Below are 24,704 nucleotides of genomic sequence, written 5' to 3'. Positions count from 1 at the left end.
AGCTGACAGCTGAGCCTGCAGAGCTCCTGGGAGCAAACACCCACAGGTTAATAACTGCGCACACACACACACCAGGCCTGCGTGTGTGTGTGTGTGTTAACCTCCGCTTTGTTTAAAAAAGGGACAAAAACAACAAAAACAGATCAGTCTGCTCACCCCCAGTACAAATCTAACGCACCTCCGCACAAACATCCCATCACCTCCCCTCAGCTCTCTATCACAGCGAAAACCAAGCGCTCCTTTCTCTGACCTCTGAACCAGCTGTACTGACCACTTCGCCGACCACCACCCACCTTTCACTCTCTCTTTCTCTCTTCTAGCACATGATGGACAACAAACCAATCGCTCCCTTAACCTGAGGCACAACTCTGGCAGACTTTCAGTCCAAACTTTCATCATCATCATCATCATCACATTTTCTGCTCCTGCACAAATAAATACAGCACCAGTGTAACCACAACTAAATCAAACCAACCCCACCTCTCATTTCCACACTAGATGGAAAACAAGCATCCAGAGCTCTGTTCTTCCTCATTCTGAAGCTGTCAGATGGCAGGTGTGACATCACTAACAGGTAGTTGTTTTCCACAAAGTGCAAGGCGGGGCTGAAATAAAATCAAACCAAGCCCACTGTCCTGCATCTGGAACCCCACCCACCCATCCATCCAACCATCCATTTTCTTCCACTTATCCAGTTCAGGGGTTCCAGGAGCCTAAAAAAAAGAATCAAGCGCTCCCTTCTTTACCTGTTCCTCTTGAACGCACAAGCTTTAAGGTTTATTTGAACTGGAGACAGACCTGTAAATAAATCAAACCAACTCCTCTCAATGAAATAAACCCCTCTTTTCCTCCATCTCCGACCTGAGCTGGTACGTGGTGCAAGCGCTCCCTTCCAGCATCCAGCACGCTCTTCCTCCTCAGTCTGAAGCTCTGAGATGGCAGGTGTGACCTCACAAATCAAGCGCTCTCCTGTATACCTCGGAAGCAGGAGCTTCATCTGTTCCTCTTCTGTTCCCACCTGCACGTAATCTGGTGTGTCATGTGTCCGAAATCAAACACTCCCCTTATCTAAAAGCACAAAGTGAAGCTGCAATCAACTCAAACCAACCCTCCACTGTCCTCCACCTGGAAGCTCATCTCTCAGCTGAGGGATAAATAAATCAGTCAATCAAGCGCTCCCTTCATTATCTCTTCCTTTAACCTCGACCTTCAGGAAAGATAAAGCTGAAACTGAATCAAACCAACCCCTCTCGCAGTGCCCTACTACACCTGTATGTGGGTGTATGCGTGCACCCCATGTAACCTGAATGAAACAAACCCCCTCCTTTCCTCCATCTCCAACCTGAGCTGGCATGTTGTGCATAGGAAACCAAGTGCTCCTTTCCTTATGACCTGGAGTTTCCTTCACCTGCAAAGCATCGGTTGCAACAAAAAACAAACCTACCCCTCTTTTTCTACCTCTCCTCTCAACTGGCACCTGGGACATCACAAACCAAGCGCTCCCTCAGATCCTGGAGGTCCCCTTCACATTTTCCAAAATTGAAAGTACAACAAAATCAAACAGTCTCTGAAAAAACATTATTCACGCCCCGCCCCCTCCTGGTCCCCGTCTTCTTATAGCAAACCGAGCGCCCCCTTGGTCCTCTCCTAATTCCCCCCCCCCCCAACCATCATTTCATCCTGGACCGACTCCTCTGCTGGCGGGGAGGCATCACAAATCAAGCGCTCCCCTCATTGCCCTCACGCTTTCTGCAACAAAATCGCCCCCCTCCCCACCCACCCGGCCCTCCCCTCTCGTGGACCCTCTCCTCTTGCAGCTGGCACGTGATGCGTCTCAAACCGAGCGCTCCCTGCACCTCCAGCCTCGCATCAACACCATCATGCGTTTTTTTCCTGCAACATCCAAAACCAAACGACCCCCCGCCTCCCCTTAAACAAACCGAGCACGCCATCGCGTGCACGTTTGTGCACGCGCGCACACACACGCAGATGCGCACACCGGGACACACCGGCTCTTACCTCTGGAGCTGCTGAAGGCGGTGTACCAGGACAGGGAGACCAGCCCGCACAGCCCGAACAACAAGACCGTCAGGAAGGAGACATTTCGGAGCCTCATCTCCGGAGCCCCGGGAGCATGTCCGCACCGAGAGGGGGGAGCAGGGCAGCGCGTGGATGGAGGGAAAGGGGGAGGCAGGCGGAGACAGGTAGACGGAGAGAGCCACAGAGACGGAGGGAGACGGAGAGGCGGGCGGAGCTGTTGCTGTTTGAGCAGCAGCGGAGAGACTGAGGAGAGAGGGAGAGAGAGAGAGAGGGAGGGAGAGAGGGGGAGGAGACAACCAGGTAGAGAGACGTGAGGAGAGAGAGGGAGTCAGAGGTCTGAATTTCTCCGGAGCTCTGAGTTATTCCGGTGGGTTCCTCACAGGCAGAATCATCGTAAACACGTCGGGTTGCTTCATCGTGTCTTACGTAATGATTCATGTAACGGAGTGAAAGGGAGTTTCCACCCGGCGTTACTCCAAAGCGCCGGCGTCCCGGGGAGAGGCTCACAGTTCAGCTTTATTCACTAAAACACGAACACAGGCCCCTGAAAATGACTCCGGCAGTGCCCTGTGAGCAAGGGCTTGGCAAAAGCGGGGAGGAAGAACTCTCCGTTAACAGGAATCAGGCCGAGACAAAACAAATGATGTCCAATTGAGTTAAAAACAAAAAAAAAACAAATCCTCAGTGCATCATGGAGCCATTAGCAGCTTTACTAAAGAGCGTTAGAGAGTTAATGTAGGTTTTATTTTATTTCATTTTGACTTTGTGTCTTTTATTCAGTTTCAATGAGTTTCCAGAGTGGATTTGTTTTTGTTTCAGTTTAGTTTTGATCATTTGTTTGACGTCCCAGTTTTAGGTAACTAAAATGTTTTTTCACATTTAGTTTTAGCTAACTGTCATAACTTTGGTTCAGGGTCACCTGATCCAGCCCTAACTATATGCTTTAGCAAAAAGGAAAATTTGAAGCCTAATCTTAAAATTAGAGATAATGTCTGTCTCCTGAATCCAAACTGGGAGCTTGGAGGGGCCTGAAAACTGAAGGCTCTCCCTCCCATTCTACTTTTAAATACTCTAGGAACCACAAGCAAGCTTGCAGCAACCATCAGCTGATGGTCTTTTTCATTTCCAGCCAACATATTTCCGAAGTTAAAGTTCCCAGCAAACATGGCTGAAACATTATTCTTCTCTCTTGAGTCAAAGCTCGCCGCAGTGCGACAGTAGAAACCTCAGCATAAACAGATGCTGAGGTTTCACAGCTCCTCACAAAACAATCATCTACCCATTAAATCTTTAAAATCTCTGTTTCAAGACAGACCTGGCAGAGAGGGCAGCAGAAGTTACAACAAACACAACAGAACAAGTAAAGCTAAAAGTAAACTGATGCTCAGCGCAGAGTATGGTCAGAGCATCCTTCTAGATGATATTTTATCGATTAAAACAAAATGAAATCCAGAAAAGATTCTCACCTGACAGAAAAGACAAAAGTACTCCCCACGAGGACATCTCAGAGCCCTGACCTCTCTCTCCGAGTTCACTTATTATCTCACTGAGCACGCTGCCCTGCGTATTGATTCAGCTGCACCGGGGCTTCATAACGCTGAGCTGGGGGCAGAGAGGCAACGGTGCAGAAACTCAGCATGCAGCAGAATTTATAAGCAAATAAACACAAGCAGATTCAAGGTGTTTGTAACAGTGCGCCCTAACGCTCCGACAGCCATAGCCATTACTCAGACACACACTGAAACTCCATCCAAGCCGCTTTCTTCTGATTGGCCGGCTTCAGGAAGCCTGCTGAGGGGCGTGTCTATACTTTTTGTGCTGTGTGCATTCATCAGACGTCCATTCAGCTTATTATGGGAAAGACAGAGAAGCAAGCCTCATCAGTCACTGAGGTGTTACAGGTGGGTTGTTTGGTCACAGGTGCAGATTACAGGGGTGACACATTATTTCTAACTCAGGACTTCAGGAGTCCGTCACAATAAAAGCATTACTTAGTGAGGAAAATTGTGAGGGTTAGGCCTGTTTTTCCTTATTAGTGGCTAATTTTTGAACCCCCAAAACAAGGCACAGGAGGCACCCAAGGAAGAGGAAAGAAGGGAGACAAAGGCAGCAGGAGGGTGAGAATGTAGAAATACAACAAAGAACACGAGTTTATTCAGAACGTGAACCAAAGGTCCGAAAAAACAACCTGATAGTCTGAGAAAAAAGATCGACAAGAGTCGATATCAGGTTGATGATTTTCTCTGTGAAGCAGAAATGCTTCATTTGCTGTTTTTTTTTAGTAAGCAAAAAGGTTTAATCTGGAGCTGAAGGTGCGCTAAAAGACAACTGAGCTGCTAAGACCAGGAACAGGTGAAAGCAGGTTGGATCCCCAGCCACAGAGATGTAAACACATCCCGATATCACGGAGAACTGTAAACCTTTTATACTCATTCATGTCTGGAAAACAGACATGAAACAGAATGAACCACATCTCTGTGTGAGGGCAGACTCAGTTGGGAAAATAGTAAATGAGAAGAATTGTGAATAACTGATGAAAAACCATGAGAGTAATCCTTTCAAAGTAAAACTGTGAGCTTCAGTGCAGGCGAAGCACCATCCTGGTTCAATCCTGGTTTAATCTCGGTTTAATGTTAGCTTAATCCTGGTTTTCAGGGTTTCAAAGGTGATACATCGCCATAGTAACTAATGCTGCAGGCCTAACCTGCTCTGGAACAGGTTATGTTCACGATAAAAATCACCAACTACAGAAGCTGTTTCCTGGAAAATAACCAGGAAGCCACTGATTGGGTCTCTGATGGGGTTTTTTCATATATTTTTTCTGTCCATGATGAGCAAACAGTGAGAGATTCTGAGATAATTTATTCTTTGTCCTTTCCTGTTGGCTGGCTCCAAACAAATTTTAAGTCAGTGAACCGCTCTCTAAGCCTGCACACAGAGATCTGAGGCTAACATAGAGCATCTACTGTAAGCGTTGCAGCTGAGCGTGGTGTGAATTGAGTGTTTTAAACACCATCATGCTGTTGGAATAAGGCTGAAACTGTCTTACAGAAACACATCGCGTCTGACTTCAAACCTGAGTCACACTGCTTGTATTTGTCAGACTCTGATAAGAACTTCAGGAATCATCGTGTAACGTTGTTCTGTGTGAAGACAAAGATCCTCAGTTGTTCTTTGCAGTTACGCTTGATATCGAGTGAGATTTCCCGGGTTTTGCTTTTTTTAAAGTTTCTACCTGCCCCACTGCAGAGCACCTGTCATCCATCAGAGCCATGCAGAACTTCCCTCGTCCTCCTTCCTTTTTCTGGGTTTGCTCACCCATAAAGTCAGCACTTTCACAGCTATGTGGAAAAGAGTCTCCATAGGACGGCGTACAGGTGCTGTACAAGAGGATGTGTGAGCAGGAAAGAGATGATTAGAGTCATGTAAGAGTGAGTCAGAGCATGCTCACTGTACAGAAAGGGACTCCTGGTTTGGGTTCGGATTTGTTAATCTGCAGCTCCCCCTGGTGGTCAGGGTTGTTACTCATGAAGGATTTTATATTACTCAATTTTTTTTTATTTAATCAGTCAAACATATAAAGCAGGATTCAACACAGGAAACAACACATTAACTTACAGGCTGTATAAAAATCAACTATGAGAGAGAGAGAATGAGCTGAGTTATATACAGACAGACGTGTTGAGTGTCATCAGTTTTTTTGCTGAGGTTTCCCACGATCGCAGTGCTGCTCAGTCAGCAACGATGGGCTGAAACCTCGAGGCACAGCAACATTTCTAACAGTGATTTAACCGAACACGCCTCCAGTGAGTTTATGAAATCCATCTGAGCGCTGCCTCGGTGGGAAGAAACAACTCTTCATAGGTAACATAACATGATCACTGACAGGAAATGTCTGAAACATTTGTTCTTCCTTTAACGTCTCAGGACTTTTTTCTAACCTCTTTAGGGCCATCAGATCACCGGTGAGCCCCTCAGAGGTCAGGGAGGGGTTTGATTATGACCACATGCTAAACAAGCACAGTTCCAGAAATGAGTTACCGTTCAAAACAAATCTCTTACATGCATTTGACCCTCTATTATGTGAATTCTGTTTGCATGCACCATATAGATGAAAATCCCATATAAAAGAAGAGCTGTGTTGCACGTGTTGCATTTGATATATTTTAAAGTGAAACCACTGAATATAAACCTGTTTTCAAAGCGTAACCGGTGCACCAACATAAAAGTTTAAGTGTGGAAAGTAGGAAATTATTATGACAAAAGTTAAGGAAACAAAAGTAATTATTAAGGTGGGCGTCTTTTTTTCTACCTTTGACCCGCTCTGTGGTCTACATTCATTTTTACTGTGTCACACTGACATCTAGTGGTCAAAGATAGCAAGTATATTTCAGAGCGTCTATTTTTACTTTTGCTCAACCTTCATCTGACTCCAGTAGCGGTTTTTGATACGGGCGACACGGGCGGTTGCCCGGGGCGGCATCGTGGTGGGGGCGGCATCACGGGCATCGGCAACAAACAAAAAAAAAATTGCTCGTACTCATGCTGCCCCGACATCATGCCAGCGCATATTGGGAATGGTGCAGGCACCGATCGGTTTTCTATCGCCCATTTGCTGGGAGTAAGGGCGCCCTCCGTTTGCGAGGTGCGCCTGCTTCTTGCAGCACAGGGAGGAGAGGGCGGGGCGGCGGGGGATTCTCTGGCTGACTGGAGCAGCATCTAATAACCAACTCGCAAAATAAAACAAAATAAAAACAGAACAACAAACACGAAAACACCAGACATCATGATACAGACTTATAATTTGCACCGATGTTTTTTCAAAATTCTATACGCGAAAACTGAGTGCGAGAGCTCTCGGTGCGCCTGCGCGCTGCTGAAGTCAAAGTAAACTTTATTGTCATCTCCGCTACATACAGTCCAGTATGTAGAGAGACGAGACGACGAGGCTCCAGTTACAGCAGTGCAAGTAAACAAACAATAAATATAAGAAGAGTAAGAAAATAAATATACACTTTAGGACTCGGGGTAAAGGGATCAATAACAATTTAAAATTTATAATTTACAGTTTGATGATTTAAAGTCACACAACCCATCGAAAGGGGAGGAGCCCCGGCTGCTTTCAAATAGAGCACATTTCATTCATGTTGTAAATCCAAGCCCATTATGTATTCATCATTTGAATCCTGGGTTGTGTGAAATCCCAGAAATACACCTTAGACAAAGTGAATCTGTGAACTAAGGTGTAGGTCTGTTAGATCATGTTGTGGCGATCCTTGAGTTGAGGGATGGGTGTTCATACTGGAGTGCAAAATTAAAACCAATGTAAGATGGACAAGAAAAGTTCAAAGCCATCAGGTGCTCAGTTTAGAAAAAATAGAAAAGAAGAGGAGGAGAAACGAGCAAAAGATGCAGGTAAGCAGATGTGTCATTGGATAATGGCAGGTCATCCTGAAACAATCAGAATCAGAATACTTTATTAATCCCTATGGAAATAATGTGGGTTACAGTTGCTCCAAGAAGAAATGGTAAAAATAGTAACAGTAACAGACTAAACTCCAAACAATACATGATGTTGCAGATTTTAATATTAATTAGTCATTGTCAATTGTTGATTTGTCCTGTTCTCATTGTATGTCGAATTATGATGGCTGTTTGTGTACTATGCATACTCTCTCTCTCTTCATATGTGTGTGTGTGCTTCTCTGGTGAAATTCAGTATGGTTCCGACAACAGTTTTATGTTAATGTACAATCCTTAATATGTTTTATGTGTGTGTGTGTGTGTGTGTGTGGGGGGGGGGCGCCAGAGGGAGTGTTCGCCCGGGGCGCCAAACAGGCTAGGACCGCCACTGTCTGACTCCATCCATCCATCCATCCATCCATCCATCCATCCATCCATCCATCCTCCTCTGCTTATGCAGTTCACTGGCACACTTGGGTGATAGGTACAGGTGTCCCAGGGCGATAGGTGGGATACACCTGGACAGGTTGCTAATTTGCTGCAAGGTTAACACAGAGAGACAGACAATCTGTCACACCTACAGCCAAATTAGAATCACCACTTGAGCTGACAGGCATGTCTTTGGACTGTGGACTGTGGGGGGATGCCTGGATTCAAACCCACAGCATTCTTGCTGAGAGGCAATACAGTAACCTCTCCACTAGAGGGCAGAGTATCAAAATTAATTTCAGCAGTTTCGTGACAATAGAGAGAAATTGTAGAGGAAGTCCTTTTAACACACTGTGGTCAAAGTTTATAGGTTCAGGCGTATCTGATCAGATGGACGTGATTAAAAAAACCCAGAATCATCCTGTTTACACTGTAGTTTTTAATCCTCAGGCACTCAGTAAATGTTCACACAGAGCTCCACTGCAGCCATGTTTCATGTTTCAGGTAAGTTCATGGACAAAACCAGTAACAGTCGAGGATTAACACTAATTTACATATGCTCGATTTCTGGCTCATGGTCAGAGGCTGACCATGAATTCTGGAGCCAGGAACCAAAAGAGGAAATATCTGTTTAGTTTGAATGCATGCAAATTCATTATGAAGGGTTTTTTTCCCCTCCCATTACTTCTGCCATGTAACTATGAACTCAGGAGCAAAGCAGAGTTTACTGACTCTCAGCTGTCAGTCAGAACTGCAGAACTGCAATGAATCATCTCAATAAATAGTCTTTTTTCTTTGGTCTTTATTATTTTATTTGTTGTATTTAGTATTTATTGTGTTTTACTAAAGTAACAACACAAACACAGTACTCTATAAAGGAACACATAGATTGGAGCTTCTATTGAGATCAGCCCAGTTTTTCTTCATTTAAAAGACACTTCTTCCTTTGGCCAGGATCCATCTCTCCATCAAGAGTCAGTTAATTTAGGATGGGAGTCATCACCTCCTTCCTCTGCTACAGTTATTCCAACTAAGCAAACGTACACAACCCACAAAATAAAAGATTTACTTTAAAATATTAAAGTAAATGCACTCCCGTTTTCAGCAATGCATATTCCACCATATAAGATTTTCATATCTTTAGTACCTTTACTGCAGTGTAATGTCATTTAGAGTAAACACCTTGAATGAAAAGTGCTCCAGAGTGTTGTCCTCGTGTCTTTTTAAAGCAGTGCCTTGCCTGCTGTCATTGGGAATCTTGCACTTGTTCTACAAAAGCATGAGAATTTGCTGAGAGCAAAGAGAGGAAAGATGCACACAGACAGAGATTCTCTGATGTATTTGTGAGATTACTAAGATGTTGGCTTCTGTTACAAATCAACTGAATTTAAGTAAACCACCTTAAACTGAAAGAGAGAATCTCTCACCAACTGAGTCTTTTAAATGTGAAAATGGTCTACAACCAGCTCAGAATATTTAACTATGCGTTTCATTTGATTTAAAAAAAAGATTAAACTCTTATTTTGGTAAGTAACCAGATGTAACTGCTGAAAATGACAAACGGTTACCTTTTGCCACCGCTGTGACTTTATGAAGCAGTGCAGTACACTGCAGCCTTTATTATTTTGTTCTTTAATATTTTCCGTGGTTCTCTAAATCTTGACTTTTGTGTTCACCCTGCAGCTTCTTTACTTTAACTTTAAAACTTTTGCACCACATCAAATCGGATGTTTCCGAATCAAGCCTTCAGTGAGGAGACACTGAGGCCGAAATTTGATCACAGACTTTCACTTCGCATGTTTCGTTCTCATGAACTACTCAACGTGAAAAACTGAGGAAGAGAGTAAAGAAAAAGAGGAAGGAAAAAAGCAACAGGAGGAAGGAAATGCGATAAGAAATAAATGCGTTTAGGAAACCGTCATTCAGTGAGACGGGGAAGAGCCTCGGTGATGAGGAGATAGGGAGGAAGCGAAGGAGACTAGGGAAGGGGATGAAGCGCAGGGAGGAGGAGTAAATCAGTGTTGGAGACTGACGCGGAAGAAGAATCAGCCTCGGAAAAGGAAGAAGAAACCCGAAATGAAAGCAGCCCCCCCGTCAGGGGGACTTCACACTTGTTGATTATCGTCGGTCTCCAGTACTGAGGCGCCTTTTGGACTTCTTTTCGACCGATTTGTCGTGTCTTTCTGCGGGCTTGGACCGGCTGTTTTTGGCTGGCTGAGTGATCGCTGAGACTGAAAAGATCACCCATCCATTTCACAGACTTCACGCTGCTGCGGACACACTCGGCATCCAGTTCTGCACGATCGATATTTCATCATTTATTCATCCACCTTCCTTAGCAGGGAGCTTCGGGGAAGTGGCCGAGCAGGGCGCCCTGTCCTCCGCGCTGCGCCGCTGGGTGGCACCGCTGTCTCCGGGCGGAGGGTCTTTCTGATCGCGGGCATCGAGAGCAGCAGACGCCGTCGAAAAGGATCGAAAATCCAACATTAATCTCTCACTGGAACAGCTGTCGTGTATTTTGGGAGAGTGGCTGGTCGATAAATGTCCAGGGAGTTTGTTTTTTAATGAGTCTGGGAGGCGGGATTCGCAGGCAGCACACCGACCTCGGCGCCCTTTCCGCCGGGCAGCACCGCTGGCTCCAGCCGGTGCGATGACCGACCCTCCACGGGGCGACACCGACGTCACAATCGCCATAAACTGACCTCGTTTGGATCACAGAGCCGTGAACTGGTGGCCTGTTGTGTGTTTTAAGACCTGAATAATTATATTCCAGAGCGAGGGGGAAAGTCCAGGACACACACCGAGCACGGCGCCCTTTGCCGGGCTGCGCCGCTGTGTTCGGCCCGGTGGGATGTCTCTTCACTACGGGTGAACTACTTCCTAGAAATCCAGCCCTTTTGGCACCAGGGGTTACTGCTGTTGAAGCCCGTTTTGTTGTCCTGCTGTTGGGAAGTTTTTATAAGAGGGCGGGCAGGAGGACATGGCGGACTCCGACCGGCCCAGACCGGCGGACCCTGATGCCGCAGAGAGCCGGACAGCGAGCCCGCTGGCCGGGAAGAAGAGGGCGCAGCAGTCTCCCGGACTCCGGTCTAAGTACCAGAGCTCTGCACCGGGTCACTGCTTCAAGAAAGTCACCCTGACCAAACCCACCTTCTGCCACAGCTGCAGCGACTTCATCTGGGGGATCATCGGCTTCTTGTGTGAAGGTAAGACAGATGCTTTATTTATTTATCGGGGTCATTACTTATGCACGAGATCAAAGTTCAGCTCGTGAGCTTCGCAAGCGCACATCCGGTTCTCCCCGCGGGAACCGAACCAAGCCTGAGCTGAGGTGTGTTTAACAACATGACGCACGACCTGAACCCGACTTACACCGATACCTGCCCCGGACACGGAGCTGATCCGCCTGAGGAGGCCAGGCTGGATCCCAGGCTGGCTGGATCCCAGACCGACGTCAGGCTGCAGCTGGAAACTTTTACAGGATAATGTGTGGTTGCACTAAAAGTCTGTCTGCATGCACCAAAACATGCAACATCTGCAGTTAACCAACACAGACAAGGGCCCATGTGTTCCCTTTTTAACTTTCCTGTTCATTTGCCTCCTCCTTTCCTTCTCCTTGCCTCCTCTTTTCCTTTCCTTTCGAGACATCTTAATCATGAATTGGGAGGAGAATCAGAGAGAGTACATCCAGCACACCAACACACTTCAGTCTGCCCAGTAACACACTGGTTTTGCATAGTGTGTATGTGTGTGCACGTAAGTGTGTGTGCATGTCTAAAGGAGGCGTAAAGTGTTTGTGCCACAATTGGAGCTTCAGTCAAGTCGTGATTTACTTCCTGTGGTTGTCATGGCAACAGGAGACTGGCAGGGATGCTGGTTGTTGGAGGAGTGTGAGTGTGTGTGTGTATTTGTGCGTCTGTGTGTGAGTGAGAGCAGAGACCATCCTCTTCATCACAAGCAGCATCAGATGCATTAAAATGTGCAGCAGCGCTTCTGCTCGCTTACGTAACGTTTCTTCTTTAAGCCGTCACTTGGATTAACACAAAGCAGTGATGTCATCAAATTGCCTCGTCCGCCGCCGCGTTGTTAAAAGCCCATTTTCATGTTTCCGAAGCTTCAGTCATGGGAGCAGATTCACTCAGGCGCTGCCTCGAAGGTTCCTTCACACATCTGTGTACCTCTGCAATGACCCTGTTGACTTGCCTTCATTCGTTCAGCAGGCGCTCTCATCGTGTCACTTTAAATTTTACAAAGAAATTTGTGACAGGCTTATAAAACACAGTCAACCCCCAGCATAAAGAGTTCCTGGAGTGTAAAGTACCAGCATCTGCAGCGTCTGCAGCAGCTGGAACAACTGGAACGCTGCTCCCGTCTGGCTCTGTTTAGTTTTTCTATGTAGCTTTACATGATCCACAGTTCAAAATAATCCCTATTTATCCCAAACTCGCACTCAAACATGCTATTTTAGATCCTGTCTCTTTAAGGCCCTTTCCTGTCTTCTGAATGGCCAGCTTCAAGAAACCTGGTAAGGGGCAGCACCCTGTGCTACTGAGCTGTCCGGCCGCCACAGACAGTATTTTAAAAAGAAACGCTAAAGCTTTACCTTTATTTAACAGGTGACTAGGTGGACTCTGACCTCCATAGGCTTTAGTATAGAGGTCACAAGGTCACGAGGTCAATCAGGTGAGCTACAGCGGCACCTTGGAGATGACTTCTTAAACCTGCGTTTGTTTTAATGGCCAGCCAGGAGGGGGCGGGGCTGCGTGACAATCACAGTGATGGCGTGCAATCGAGTGAATAAGACGTCAGTCACATAAGCTTGGAGAGCGGTGGAGTGGTTGATGGCTGAAGCCTCAGTCACACAGGGCTGCAGACCAATCAGTGACCCCTTGGCAACCACCTGTTGCTAGGGAAAAACATGTATTCTCCGACCAGTTGGTCCAAAGCCTGGCTGTGATTGCTTTGGTTGCGACGATATTGCTGCAGTCACTGTTTGACGGACCTGTGCATAAACACTGTCCAGCTGCTCAGGAGCAGGAAACTGAAAACTGTGAACACAGGAAACACGGGCTGTTTACCTTCAGAATAAAAGCTCACCTTTTCAAACATGTTGGCTTCAGCACTGAGGCGCAACTTTAATTTCTGTTTACTGCCGCTCGGCATGTAGTTGGCGAGCGTTTGCAGACGGACGTGAAACCTGCTGGCAACCACACAAATCATCCAGCTTCACCCAGCACGGGCCAGCAACCTCCAGGAGTCGCCGCCAGCCAGTCACTGAATGCACGTTTCCATAACAACCAGTGGTCTTATCACATCCAGGGTCATTATAAATAATTAAAGTTGAAATGAAATAACATTTTAGTTGAGTAAAATTTAAACAAACGTAGAGGACCTCTTCGTATCTGTTTGGGAAAAAAAACTCTGTAGACGTTTAAGGAAATTGATGCTTGGCTCCTTTGACCTTTAACCTCAGTGGACTCTTTCCTGATGAGTTTGTTGTCTCAGTCACTGTTTTCAACTTTTATTGAATAAAACATGAAGTTCATTTTGTAAAGTGGGGTCCCATCAGAGTCAGAGAGCAGGATGCGTGTGGTTTACTCGGTTTCTCAGTCACATCTACCCCTCGCTTGCCACAACCAGTTTCAAAACATCAAGATGGCTGTAGAACAGGACTTCACCAACCGAAGGGTGATGTCACAATGGCGACATCCATGTTATATACCATATATGTGCGTTTACGGCTGTGACTGCAGCAGGCGGCTGAATGAGTGAGCTAAAAGCAGAAAAAACAAAGTGAGCACTGAGCACAAAGGGCAGCCTGGATTACTGTACATACACTGAGCTCATTATGAGAAACTGTGTGTAATGGGAACGGCCACTGCTGGGACAGGAGTACAGATCAGAATAGACCCTGTTTTGGTATCTCGGTGAAAACACGGGGCCGCGACGGCGGCTGTTCTTTTGTGACCAGAGCTGCTGCACGTGCTTATCACGCACTGCTGTAATTTATATGTTTCCAGTGGCAGCACCACCAGGAGCCATGAGCACCGACTTCTTATAAAAGACGGCTGCAGCCACCATGACGTCACACACAGGTTTGCGCGCAGCATTCAGGGGCCTAAACTTTGACCTTTTGGCTGCTACCATGTTAGTTTGTTGGAAAAAGATAGAAAAGCTATAAAAGAGCAGGACACTGATGAAATGTTCAGGCTGCAGAAGGGTCTTTTTGTTTTTGTCTGTCCAACATTTCAAACTCCAGATTGATTTAAAATCCGTCAGTGAAGCTGCAGGAAGCAGAGAGCGACTGTCTGATAAGATTCAAGTATGAACGTTTGGATTGACATTATCATCAAAAATTCATTCAAACTGCTCATCATCAAACACATTAAACCTGGCTCTGAGTTTTAGCTGTGATATCGTGGACTCTGAGCAGTCATTGCTGAGTCACCGGCTGTGAGAAGCCGCCTTCATCGGGCCTGTTAATGGCGCGCCGGCTGGAGCTCCTGGACAGGAAAAACCCGACTGATCTCCTCTGGCCTCGGTCTGCCTCTCTGTGCATGTTGGTGTGCACAGACGTGCTCGCCTGCAGCAGGCTTTTATTGTTCAAACTGGCCAGAGTGAACATTTGAGGTTTACCACAGTGTGACAGCACAGGCAACAACACGCACACTCACTAAATGTCATTTCAGCACACACAGTCAGAGCAGACGAGGTGCAAACGCAGCCAGCAGTCATCCAGCTGACAGCTTCCTTTCTTCTTCCAAACACGTTTTTATTGTTCGCTCTCACAGTGTCACGGCTCCACGCCGCTTCTCTTCCACCGGGTGCTCGAGTGGAAGCGTTCTTATCTGAGTGCTGCAGGGCTGGGGGGTGGATGGGCGGGTGGAGTATTGGAAGTAAAAGCAGCAAGAACAGATCGAAGGTTTCTCCTTTTGTTTAACTCCGTTTAACTTGGCTGAATTTGGAGGCAAATCCAAGTCAGTACCTGAACTCTGACCTCCTCAGAATCAGCTGATTTTTTTTTATGTGCAATATCTTATTTAATAAAGCCGCGCAAAGGTTTACCCTCATACTGTGAGTATTTTCAGAGTCGCGGGCCTGTGAGGGACACAGAGGGTCCAGATTTGATGATTTTTAATTGTTTTCTGCATTTTTGAGCTCTCATAACTTCATAACATCAGGAGATATCCACGAGGTTATTTGAGGCCTGAAAAACAAATTTAAGCTGGGTAAAAAAACCAAATCAACTTTTTACTGATGGGAATCACCAGACACCCCACGATGGGACATTATCACTGTACGATTGCAATACTGTCAGTTATTTTTTTTGCTTTAAAAATTGTGAAGCACAAACAGACCGAGTTTATAGAAGGACGGAGGTGGCCGTCCTGTTTTTAGCTGCTCTGAATTCAGACTTGTCTTCGTCGAGCTCAGCGTGTCCAGCTTTGGATGGTTTTTCAGTTGTGGCAGTTTGACGTAAGGCTATCTCAGGACACTGGTGCATGAGACGAGCCCTCTTGGTTGTAGTTTTATCATTTGGTGTCCATCTACCCACACAATATGACAAAATATCACGATACTGTGCTGATTTTTTTTTTTTTTTTTTACTTTCTACCCACTCCAAGCGTCACAATCTGAAGACAAAATCAGTTTTTTGTTCGGTGCCGCTTTGTCTGACAGTGAGCATCAGTATCGTATCATAGTTTCAATAAAAGGCGCCAGTTTAACGTCAGGCAGAGGAACAGAAATGTCTGAGCTGCTTTCTGAAAACCCCCCGAGGAGTGCTGGAGGTAACGTCAGCTGTAATGAATTAAGAAAATCGTGCTCGAGGTGAAAGTGATGGTTTGCAAAATTGCACTGAAACTCTTTGAATCTGTACCTTTTTAATTCATGCTGTGCTTTTTGTTTTTTTTTACCTGTTTGTGCGACGGCTGTATTTGTGTTAATGCCTGCTGCACACACGGTCAGTTTACCACAGAAACACTGTGAGTAAACTGAGATGCAGAGATTCACGTATAAATGCAAAATATCATAAGAAAAAGCATCTCTTTAAGAACAACTCAGAAAGCCGAGAAACCCCGACAGTGTTAATGGTCTCTGACTGTGCTCCTCTGTCTCCTCCTCAGTGTGTAACTTCATGTGTCACGAAAAATGCCTGAAGACGCTGCGGAAGGCGTGTTCCTCCATGACTCCGTCTCTGGTCCAGGTGGGTATCCAACATACGCTCATGCTCCAAACTCCAAATGAACCAAAATGCGTCACTACAGACACGGGACAATGTTGGTCCGATGTGTCTGGAGCGGGAGCAACAAGAGTAAAAACAGGAGGAAGGTGCTGTGTGAGAAAACAGAGAATTTACGTTGATTTCACTGCTAGTTACTAGTCCGTACAGACATTTGCACATCTATAAAACCTTCCTGCATTGAGAATACAAAGCAAACATTGCTACAGGATGTTTTCTGTAACATACACGTGGTAGTTGGTTCGGTTTGGAACCGCACCGAGACCATCTTCTCCAAAATGTCTCAGTGTGGTTGTTTTGGTTCACACCTGATTTAAACAGACTAAACACTGCAGGTGAGGAAACACCTTTGCTTTAATCTCTGGACCCCAATCCGGGAGCCAATGGGATGAAGGCAGGGATCCCCAGACGTGATGGGATGGGGCTTATTTTTACACCTTGCAGGGCTGAACTTCTGTAGGCATTACCCGTCAGAGAACGAGGATGCAGACACAATCAGATCAGACATCAGCCGGCCTTTAACCGACCAGCTCCCCGGTCCAAATGCAATTATGCTGATGTGCTCAGCTGAGAGTCTGGTGCATTTACTTCTAGCAAGTAGGCGCCATGTGCCTGCACACTACACCCATGCATCCACCCACATCTAAACCACACAGAATATTTCCAGTAACATGAAAGCATCTGAAGAGGACTATTTCCTGCTCGTTGTTGCATGTGAGGAAAACTGGAGAATATTCCAGTCTGATTCTCACAAATGTGTCCTGAAAAGTTCAGCTGCGAAAGTGGCTTTATTGGATCCCTCTAAGTGAGAATTGACTTTTTATGTAATTGTGCAAACAGGAGACTAAATCACACTGTAAGCCACAATAAGACTAATAAGCTGATGTTTACACGGTATACTTAACCACTACAGCGTAGAGTAAGTTAGGATCTTTGGCTTTGTGTTCACAGCTAAAAGAAAAGTTCAAATATTTATTTAAACTAACAAATACACAGTAATTTAATATTTCACAATAAGGATTTCTAGCAGTCCATGTTTTTTCAGTCCGCACACTCAAGTTGTATGGTTCAGAGTCTCTTCAGTTCAGGTGTGATGGTTTATTGTTAGCAGTACTGTCCAGGTAGTCTGTTGTATTGAGCGCTCATAAGCTAATCTGTCCAGAAGCAATGCAGTTTCACTTGTAAGTAGGCTGGAAACTTTCCTGCATCACAGGTGGATTAATTTGTCTTACTCACACAATTTCATTTGTGTTAACTCACATTTTCTCGATTGTGAACAGCAGCCACACGAATCCAGCACTTACTGAATTGCGAGAATGCAACTCATTGCTACAAAACGTGGTTGCAATATAATTTATACAAAGACCGCTTGTACAGTACATTAAACTTGCTTCCTAGCTTACTTAGTACTTAGAGTAGGAACGAAGGAAGTACTTCTAAGCTCACAAGTAAAGAAATAAAAAAATAATACAGCACTTAAAAGAAAACAAATAGAATTTACACACTTGGCTAACAGGACTTAGCTAGCTGTTAGCATTTAGCTAACAGCTAGCTTGTTATGCTAATTATCCTTAAAAATAAAAACAGAGGTATATCTGGATCAAAACAAAAAGTGTTCTCATTTACCAACAAGCAGAAGAGTAAAAGCCAACTTTGTTTCTTCAACCATAACTTTTTAATCAGGACTAAAGAAAAAAACTCCAAGTGAGTTGCTCCAAGCAGCGTAACTAGCATCAACGTTGTTCTCCTGCGCAACCCAAATTCACAAGCACCACACAGTGTCATAGTGCCAACTGCTTACATTCCTTGAGTTAATTTTATGGGGCAATTTTATGTGGGTTAGGGTTGAAACAAAATGCTTATTTTCAAGTCTGGACCTGAATCTCTCACAATCCACCAGATCACCTGTCCACTCTTTAAGTATGCCTGTCATTGTCTCAGGATCTAAGTGACATTCAGAGCCCTCAAAGAGTCTGTTTATTGTAGATACAGAACAGTTTAGAAACCAAAGCAGAGCCTGGCTTTAGCTTCTGCTGTGAACTTTATCGCTCTGTATTATAAGAAATGAAAAGCTGCAGAGACTTCATTGCACTGAAACAAGTGGATAATTGTGCTTCCAGTGAAGGTGACATTATAGAAATGGCCCAGGGTGAGTGAACAAACTCTACCCAGCAGAACAAACCAGACATAATCAGCCAACAAAGTTATAAAATGAAAGCAGCAGACCTGCTTTGTTCTGCCAGCTTCACAGTTTGCTCTCCAGCCCTTCTTTTTATTGTCTCCTTCACTTTTGCCGCCTCGCTGAAACGCTCCACACGCGCCGACACGATGTTTATCGATCAGCACAGCACTGATCACTGAGCTTGACTAACTGCTGCACCGATCAATAGCCCGGCAATAAACACAAGCAGGCAGCAGCAGCGGTCTTTTCTCCTCACCTGCTTTTAATGTGAAATATCCTCAGGCTCCTTATTATTGCTCAGGCAGCTCTTGGGTCAGGTTTAACTAAAGAGCGTTCAGTATTTCTACCCTCCGACCTGACAAGCAGCTGCTCCATTATAAGCACAAAAACAGCGTGGCACAAAAAGAAGCAAACAAAACACAAATGGAAAACAACAACTCAGAGTGTGGTCTGTGTGGTGCTTCAGGTAACATACTTTCACTAGACACACTGAAGTGTGATCCAGGAAGTCCAGTTTGGAGGTTTGTTAGACACCAAAACACTCAGCTTACAGAAACACACGAATTATGATGGACAGTTCCCAGATTATTATTACAGAAACCAAAACCTCAAGGCAGCAGGGCCCCTCAGAGGTTTCCTACATGACAAGTGTTGAACTAAACAGTAAAATATTAGCAATATCACCAACAATAACAGCAATAATATCAACAATAACAAAAATATCAATAACAGCAATGTCAACATCAACATTATCATCACGATCTTCTTATGGCCTCTGATAGTCGACTCGTGTCTGTGCTCAGTGCAGTGTTTGATTACATTTTAATGAAGAAATTAGAATACACAATTAGTATTAAAGGAAATGCACTATACTGGTTTGAATTGTATTTATGGGATACTTCCCGGAATGCAAATTTTGTTGAGAGATTTCCTCACTCACAAAAGGTTCTGTGCTGAAGCCAAACTTTTTACTTTATACATGCTTCCCTAATGTAATAGTATTAGAAGACTATATATTTCTATGTAGATGATAACCAGTTATATTCATCTATGATATCTGACACAAGTCAATTAGTTACTACTACAGGGACGTCTTAAAGACATGAAGGTCTGGATGACCTTATATATTTGGGTAAAACTGTCCTTCTAACAGTCCTGGTTCTGTTTGAGGTTCTCTTCCTGAGAAAGGCGCTATTGCATAAAACTGAACTTGTATTTCTCTCGATAATAAAATCTCGAACAGTAGAAATGTGCCATAGGAGAGTAACAGAAATGTGGTTGTACGTACATTTGGTACAAGTTTTAGATCATCTAAATTAGCATGACAAAATAATATGGTATCATCTGCGTATAACTTTACATAACACAGTGTCATCAATATAAAAACTGGAAAAACAACTGAACCCATAACTGAGCCTTGTGGGACACCGTTAAGCATTAGTTATCATTAATGTCTCTGACGTCTCTTCCCAGCTCCACGGCTTTTCAGGGGCAAAAGTTTAAATAAAGCCCCCCAAAAAAGAAATATATAAACATCAATGTGCACACACTAATATTAAGATAATGTGTAAGTAAATGATTAAAACACATTCGTGGAGTAGAATTCAAACTTAATGTAAATACACTGTGAGCTGCCATACGGCTGCATTCACTTCTGGGGTGTTTGCCTCTCTTGGATGTGTTGCAGCCGCAGGCCTTCACAGGACTCTGCCCCTCATGTTTGAATGTTATCTTCTTACATAACCTGTCATGCTGCTTCAGTGGTGGCTCATTATAAATAAAGGATTTGGAAAAATGCAAAACTATAACAGATCCCTTTGTCCTGACGGTCTCTTTATTCATTATAAACATTTCCACCGGGTCATTACAGTAAAGTACACAAGCGACACTGAGCGAGGAGCATTAAAGTGAAGGAAAAACAGAGCAATAAAATGCATTTAATCATTTCTTTTTAAGAAATGAGGAGAGGTCATTGGATCAAACATGGCAATTACAACAACAACAAATAACAGCTATGATATTTACAGCAACATCTGTAAGTCAACATAAAAACTGCAGCCAACAGCTGTATTTTGATGGGGACTATTTTCATCAGAGGAGCAATACAGATTTACGGACTGTTTGGAGCAGCAGGAGCAATGTGCTGTTTTGTTTTTGGGGTTTTGTTTTTTAATTAAGCTCTATATTCATGGACGGCCAATAGGCTGGAGGCTCAGTGTTGCGTTTACTTTGTCTGTTTGTTAACATACATTGCTGCTGCCCCCTGCAGGTGCCGGTGGCTCACTGCTTCGGTCCGGCCGGTCAGAAGAAACGTTTCTGCTGCGTCTGCAGGAAACAAACAGAGGGAAGCACGGCGCTGCGCTGCGAAGGTCAGACCAGCACCATCACCAATTAGACCAGTGGATTAAATCTCATTAGTGATTTTTTTTATTAGCGTGTGTGTGTTTGCGTGTGTGTGTTTCAGTGTGTGAGCTGCATGTCCACGCCGACTGCGCCATCTTCACCTGTGCCGACTGTCGCAGCTGCCACCTGGACGGGATTCTGGAGCAGGTTCGCTTTAAAAAATATCTGTATAAATATAAAGTGTTTCCAACAGTAAGCTGGACTCAAACTACGGAGGCCAATGCTACAGTTTTCAGTCTGACCTCATGGGGGCGCTACTGCCTCATGTTGTGCCTAAACTCGCACACAGTGACACAGAAATGTCACTGAAGATGAGGAGTTACTTTGTGACATTCACAGTCGGATCATAAAAGGGCTGAACCAGAGAAGTTCAGTCAGTTTGGTTAACAAACGGGCTCTTCTTACCTGGCACAGAGATGCTGTGTTAAGGCCGTGTGTTATGTTGTAATGCACAAAAACACCACCAGAGGGCAGGCGCTATAGGTGGAAGATGCAGCTGAGCTCAGCGAGCTGTGAAACATGACTGCTGAAAGTAGTTTAGACTCCAGCTACGTGATCCATCAGTGAGCCGTGTGGCACATCGATCGCTTTAATAATTATTTTAGGTAGTTTAATAGTTTATTGTGATCCCTCACATCCATAGCTATGAAGACTTTATTGTAGATTTTATTGTAGATTTTATTGTATTTCTTTTTAAAATACTGACTTTGTTAGAAGTAACACAAGGCCTCTGAATTTATTCTCTTATATAGTACCTGCTGCTCTCTGGCGCTAGCTGAACCCTCAGCGTCCACTCATCTCGCGGTTTTGGTTGGTGCTTGTGCAAACCTGAAACTGTGTCTAACTCAGTTAAAAACACAAACAGGAAATAAAGCAGTCGTGGTGGTCGTTTCAAAGCGTCCTGCATCAGTGTTCTCCATCTCTGTGCTCCTGCAGTGAGCGATCACTGAAACATGCTGCAATGACCTTGTCTCTCACGTTTCATCCCAGATGTGCCGGCCTCGCCATGCATGCGAGGTTACCAAAAAAAAACGGGCGCATGGCAGGGGTGCGCTGTCCTCCAGCATCTGTGACATCATTTTTTGTGACAACAATGAAAACTATCAGTCACTCCTTGAATTGAAGAGCAGGATCTTGAGAAAGTTCATGCATCAGTATTTTCCACTAAAGAAGAGGGAAGTGTCACCAAATGTAGACTTTGCGATAAAAACTGCTGTGAATACTGCAGAGAATACCAGGTGCACGAGATGAGATGGTAGATATTTCCACCTTAAAAAACAAAAACTAAAATAATTGATAACGGAATTCCTACCTAACAAATATTCCATAGTTTGAAATGTAGGTAGTGCCCACTGTGCAGCTAGTCTACAATAGAAACTGGGCTCTGTGATGTAGTGATATTGATCAAGTCCAGTCAGTCTGACTTTAATCAAAGACGTTGTAAGACACTTCAATGAGGTTGTCTGCCATCGGTTCAGTGTGTGTAGCTCGATCAAAGCCCATCGATCGCTCACAGCCTGGATAAAATGTGAAAAGCATGAAGCTGATCTCCTCCAGAGCTGATGATGGCAGACAAGCTGACAACAACCCCGGGAAGCTGTCATCGGGTTTCAGCCCATCTATTCACACAGTGCACTTTTCTTTTTAGTGCTTTCCTCCTCACAAATATGACATTTCATTTTGACATCCTCCTCAATTAGCTGCAGCTGATGGGGACTATTTTTAGCGGTGGATTGAAGTCTTCTTTTCTTTCTGCTCCAGGATACGTTCCACCACCACTGGAGGGAGGGGAACCTGGCATCAGCGGCGAGGTGTGAGGTTTGCCGGCGTTCATGCGGGTCGTCTGATGTCTTGGCAGGGATGAGGTGCGAGTGGTGCGGCATCACGGTGAGAATCAGTGAAGAATGTGTCAGCGTTGATTTCCTCTAGGGTGGGGTTTAGGTTGGGTTTCAAGCAGCTGAAGTGCTAAAACCTGCAGTGCCTCTAACGTCCAGCAGAGGCTCCTGTCCATTCATGACACCTGTACAGTTGATGAATTAAATTCTATTAAGGTTTAAAGCTTCACCCCAGCTAACTGGAGTCCCTGCACTCCCAAACTACTCTCTTCCTAAATTTAAATTTAACCTCTTTGAGATCATTTAGCTGTCTCTGGTCCTGATGATACTGAAACTGTTAACAAGTAAAGGTGATTCCTGAGTCTCCACAGATCCACCTTACCCCCTAGACTGACTATAGACTGAATATATAAGTTTCTGGACTCAATATGAAACTTCAGCTGTAGTTTTTTGTGACCTCTTTGGGAACCAAGAGGGCCCATATTTGGATCAGAGGGTGGCATGCGTTATCAGTTAAACTACCAGGTAATGCAAACTAGCTTGGTTATCAACCTAATTTAATTACTTAGAAATGCTCCAAAAGGCTCCAACAGCACAAACACAATCCAGAGGTGCAGTTCAGGTGAAGCCTTGCAGACAGCTAGCAGCTAGCTGACCTGTAGGTCAAAGAGGCCACGCCCCTAATAATGTAAACTTTAACCCTGCTGTAAAGTTTTAACATGGAGTCTGTGGGGACTGACTCGCTGCTGGAGCCCCTTGTGGGCATTAGAGGAATTGCAGGTTTTGGATTCCTCTTCCACCCTCAGACAATGAGGGTGATAAAACTCTGAGATCACGGGTGTTACATGATGTTTCACTTCCCTGAGCTTTGTGTGTGTAAAGTGACATGTTGCTTTCCCGCCTGCAGAGCCATGCGGCGTGTTACCTTGCCGTGCCGGCAGAGTGCACTCTGGGACGTCTGCGCTGCATGCTTCTGCATCCGGCCTGCGTCCGCCTCGACTCCAGAAACTTCAGCAAGATGCACTGTTACCGCATCGCTGAGAGCTGCAGCCACGAGCTGGGTACGCACACAGTGAACCCCGCCTTACAGAAAGCGTTCACACTTAAAAAAAAAATAATGATTTACATCATCGGGAGTTAATGGGAGGCAGGTCTGCACAGCAGGAGTGAAACAAGCACACACACACACACTCCAGACCACATCCTTTGACGCTACTGACACAAACTGTGTGAACCGCAAACGCTCGGCTCGTTTCCTGACAGCTTCACGGCTGATCTGAGCTGTGAAACTGAAAAAAGATGTTTTTAAAGAAGTCAGGATGTGAACGGTGCAGACAAACATCCAAACGCTGAGAGCCGAAACATGAGCCCCTGCAGGTTTCAAAGGGCCAAATCACAAAATTCACAAAAACACTTAAGGATGTTTCTGTTTTCCAGAAAATTCTTCCAAAATAAAACTCTTAACAGCAAAACAAAATAAAGTCAGAGCTCAGCAGGCTGCCCGTGAAGAAAAACACACCAAGGCAGCAAAGTCAGGAACAACAAGACGATCTCCAATGTCTTACAATATCTGAACTCACTTTTCTACTCTGTAGAAAGAGTTGAAACGCTGTGAATTAAATACAGAATTTGATGATTTTGAAATCTGTATTTTATTCACAATAGAACACAGAAAACATATCAAATGTGTAAACAGAGAAAAATAAGATATGAGCTAAAACTAGCTAAAACTAACAGGTTGGTGAATTTCTGCCCATCGTTACTTCTGAGAAACTCTGCCTCTCTAAGATGCTCTTCTTATACCCGGTCATGTGACTGACCTGCTGCCAGTTCATCTGATTAGCTGCTCGACGTTTCTCCAGCTGTTTCTTTTTAATGTTACTTACGTTTCCAGCCTTTTCTTCCCTCGTACCAACATTTTCAGACACGTTTCTGCCATCAAATTCAAATTGAGCTTATCATTTTTGGGAACTCTCTCAGTTTAAACATTTGTTCTATTGTGGATAAAATATGGGTCTATGAGATTTACACATCATTGCTTTGTTGTGATTGGTGTTGTGTTGCTACGCTGAAACACCAACTGCTGACATAAGAGAGACAGCTCTGGTGC

At 44.7% G+C, this 24,704-nt stretch overlaps 2 protein-coding genes across 2 annotated transcripts in view; one reads left to right on the top strand and one right to left on the bottom strand.

The window, feature by feature from the left end:
• Positions 1-3,542, bottom strand: part of mgat4b (alpha-1,3-mannosyl-glycoprotein 4-beta-N-acetylglucosaminyltransferase B) — a 108,232-nt gene extending 104,690 nt beyond the window's left edge. Inside the window, exons 1-2 of the mRNA XM_039621640.1 lie at positions 3,507-3,542; positions 2,020-2,283 (exon numbers count right to left, since the gene is read on the bottom strand). Of these exons, the coding sequence (XP_039477574.1) occupies positions 2,020-2,116 (97 nt within the window). The 5' untranslated portion in view covers positions 2,117-2,283; positions 3,507-3,542. The remainder of the gene's footprint in view (positions 1-2,019; positions 2,284-3,506) is intronic.
• Positions 3,543-9,851: 6,309 nt separating this feature from the next.
• The window catches only part of LOC116329687 (diacylglycerol kinase theta), a 32,935-nt gene continuing 18,082 nt past the window's right edge, over positions 9,852-24,704 (top strand). Inside the window, exons 1-6 of the mRNA XM_031751754.2 lie at positions 9,852-11,138; positions 16,059-16,138; positions 20,626-20,725; positions 20,821-20,906; positions 22,521-22,646; positions 23,502-23,655. Of these exons, the coding sequence (XP_031607614.1) occupies positions 10,913-11,138; positions 16,059-16,138; positions 20,626-20,725; positions 20,821-20,906; positions 22,521-22,646; positions 23,502-23,655 (772 nt within the window). The 5' untranslated portion in view covers positions 9,852-10,912. The remainder of the gene's footprint in view (positions 11,139-16,058; positions 16,139-20,625; positions 20,726-20,820; positions 20,907-22,520; positions 22,647-23,501; positions 23,656-24,704) is intronic.

Source organism: Oreochromis aureus, linkage group 2, assembly GCF_013358895.1.
Source record: "Oreochromis aureus strain Israel breed Guangdong linkage group 2, ZZ_aureus, whole genome shotgun sequence".
Lineage (NCBI taxonomy): Eukaryota > Metazoa > Chordata > Actinopteri > Cichliformes > Cichlidae > Oreochromis > Oreochromis aureus.
The sequence above is the reverse complement of the archived record's forward strand: the minus strand, read 5'-3'. Positions and strand labels throughout refer to the sequence as shown.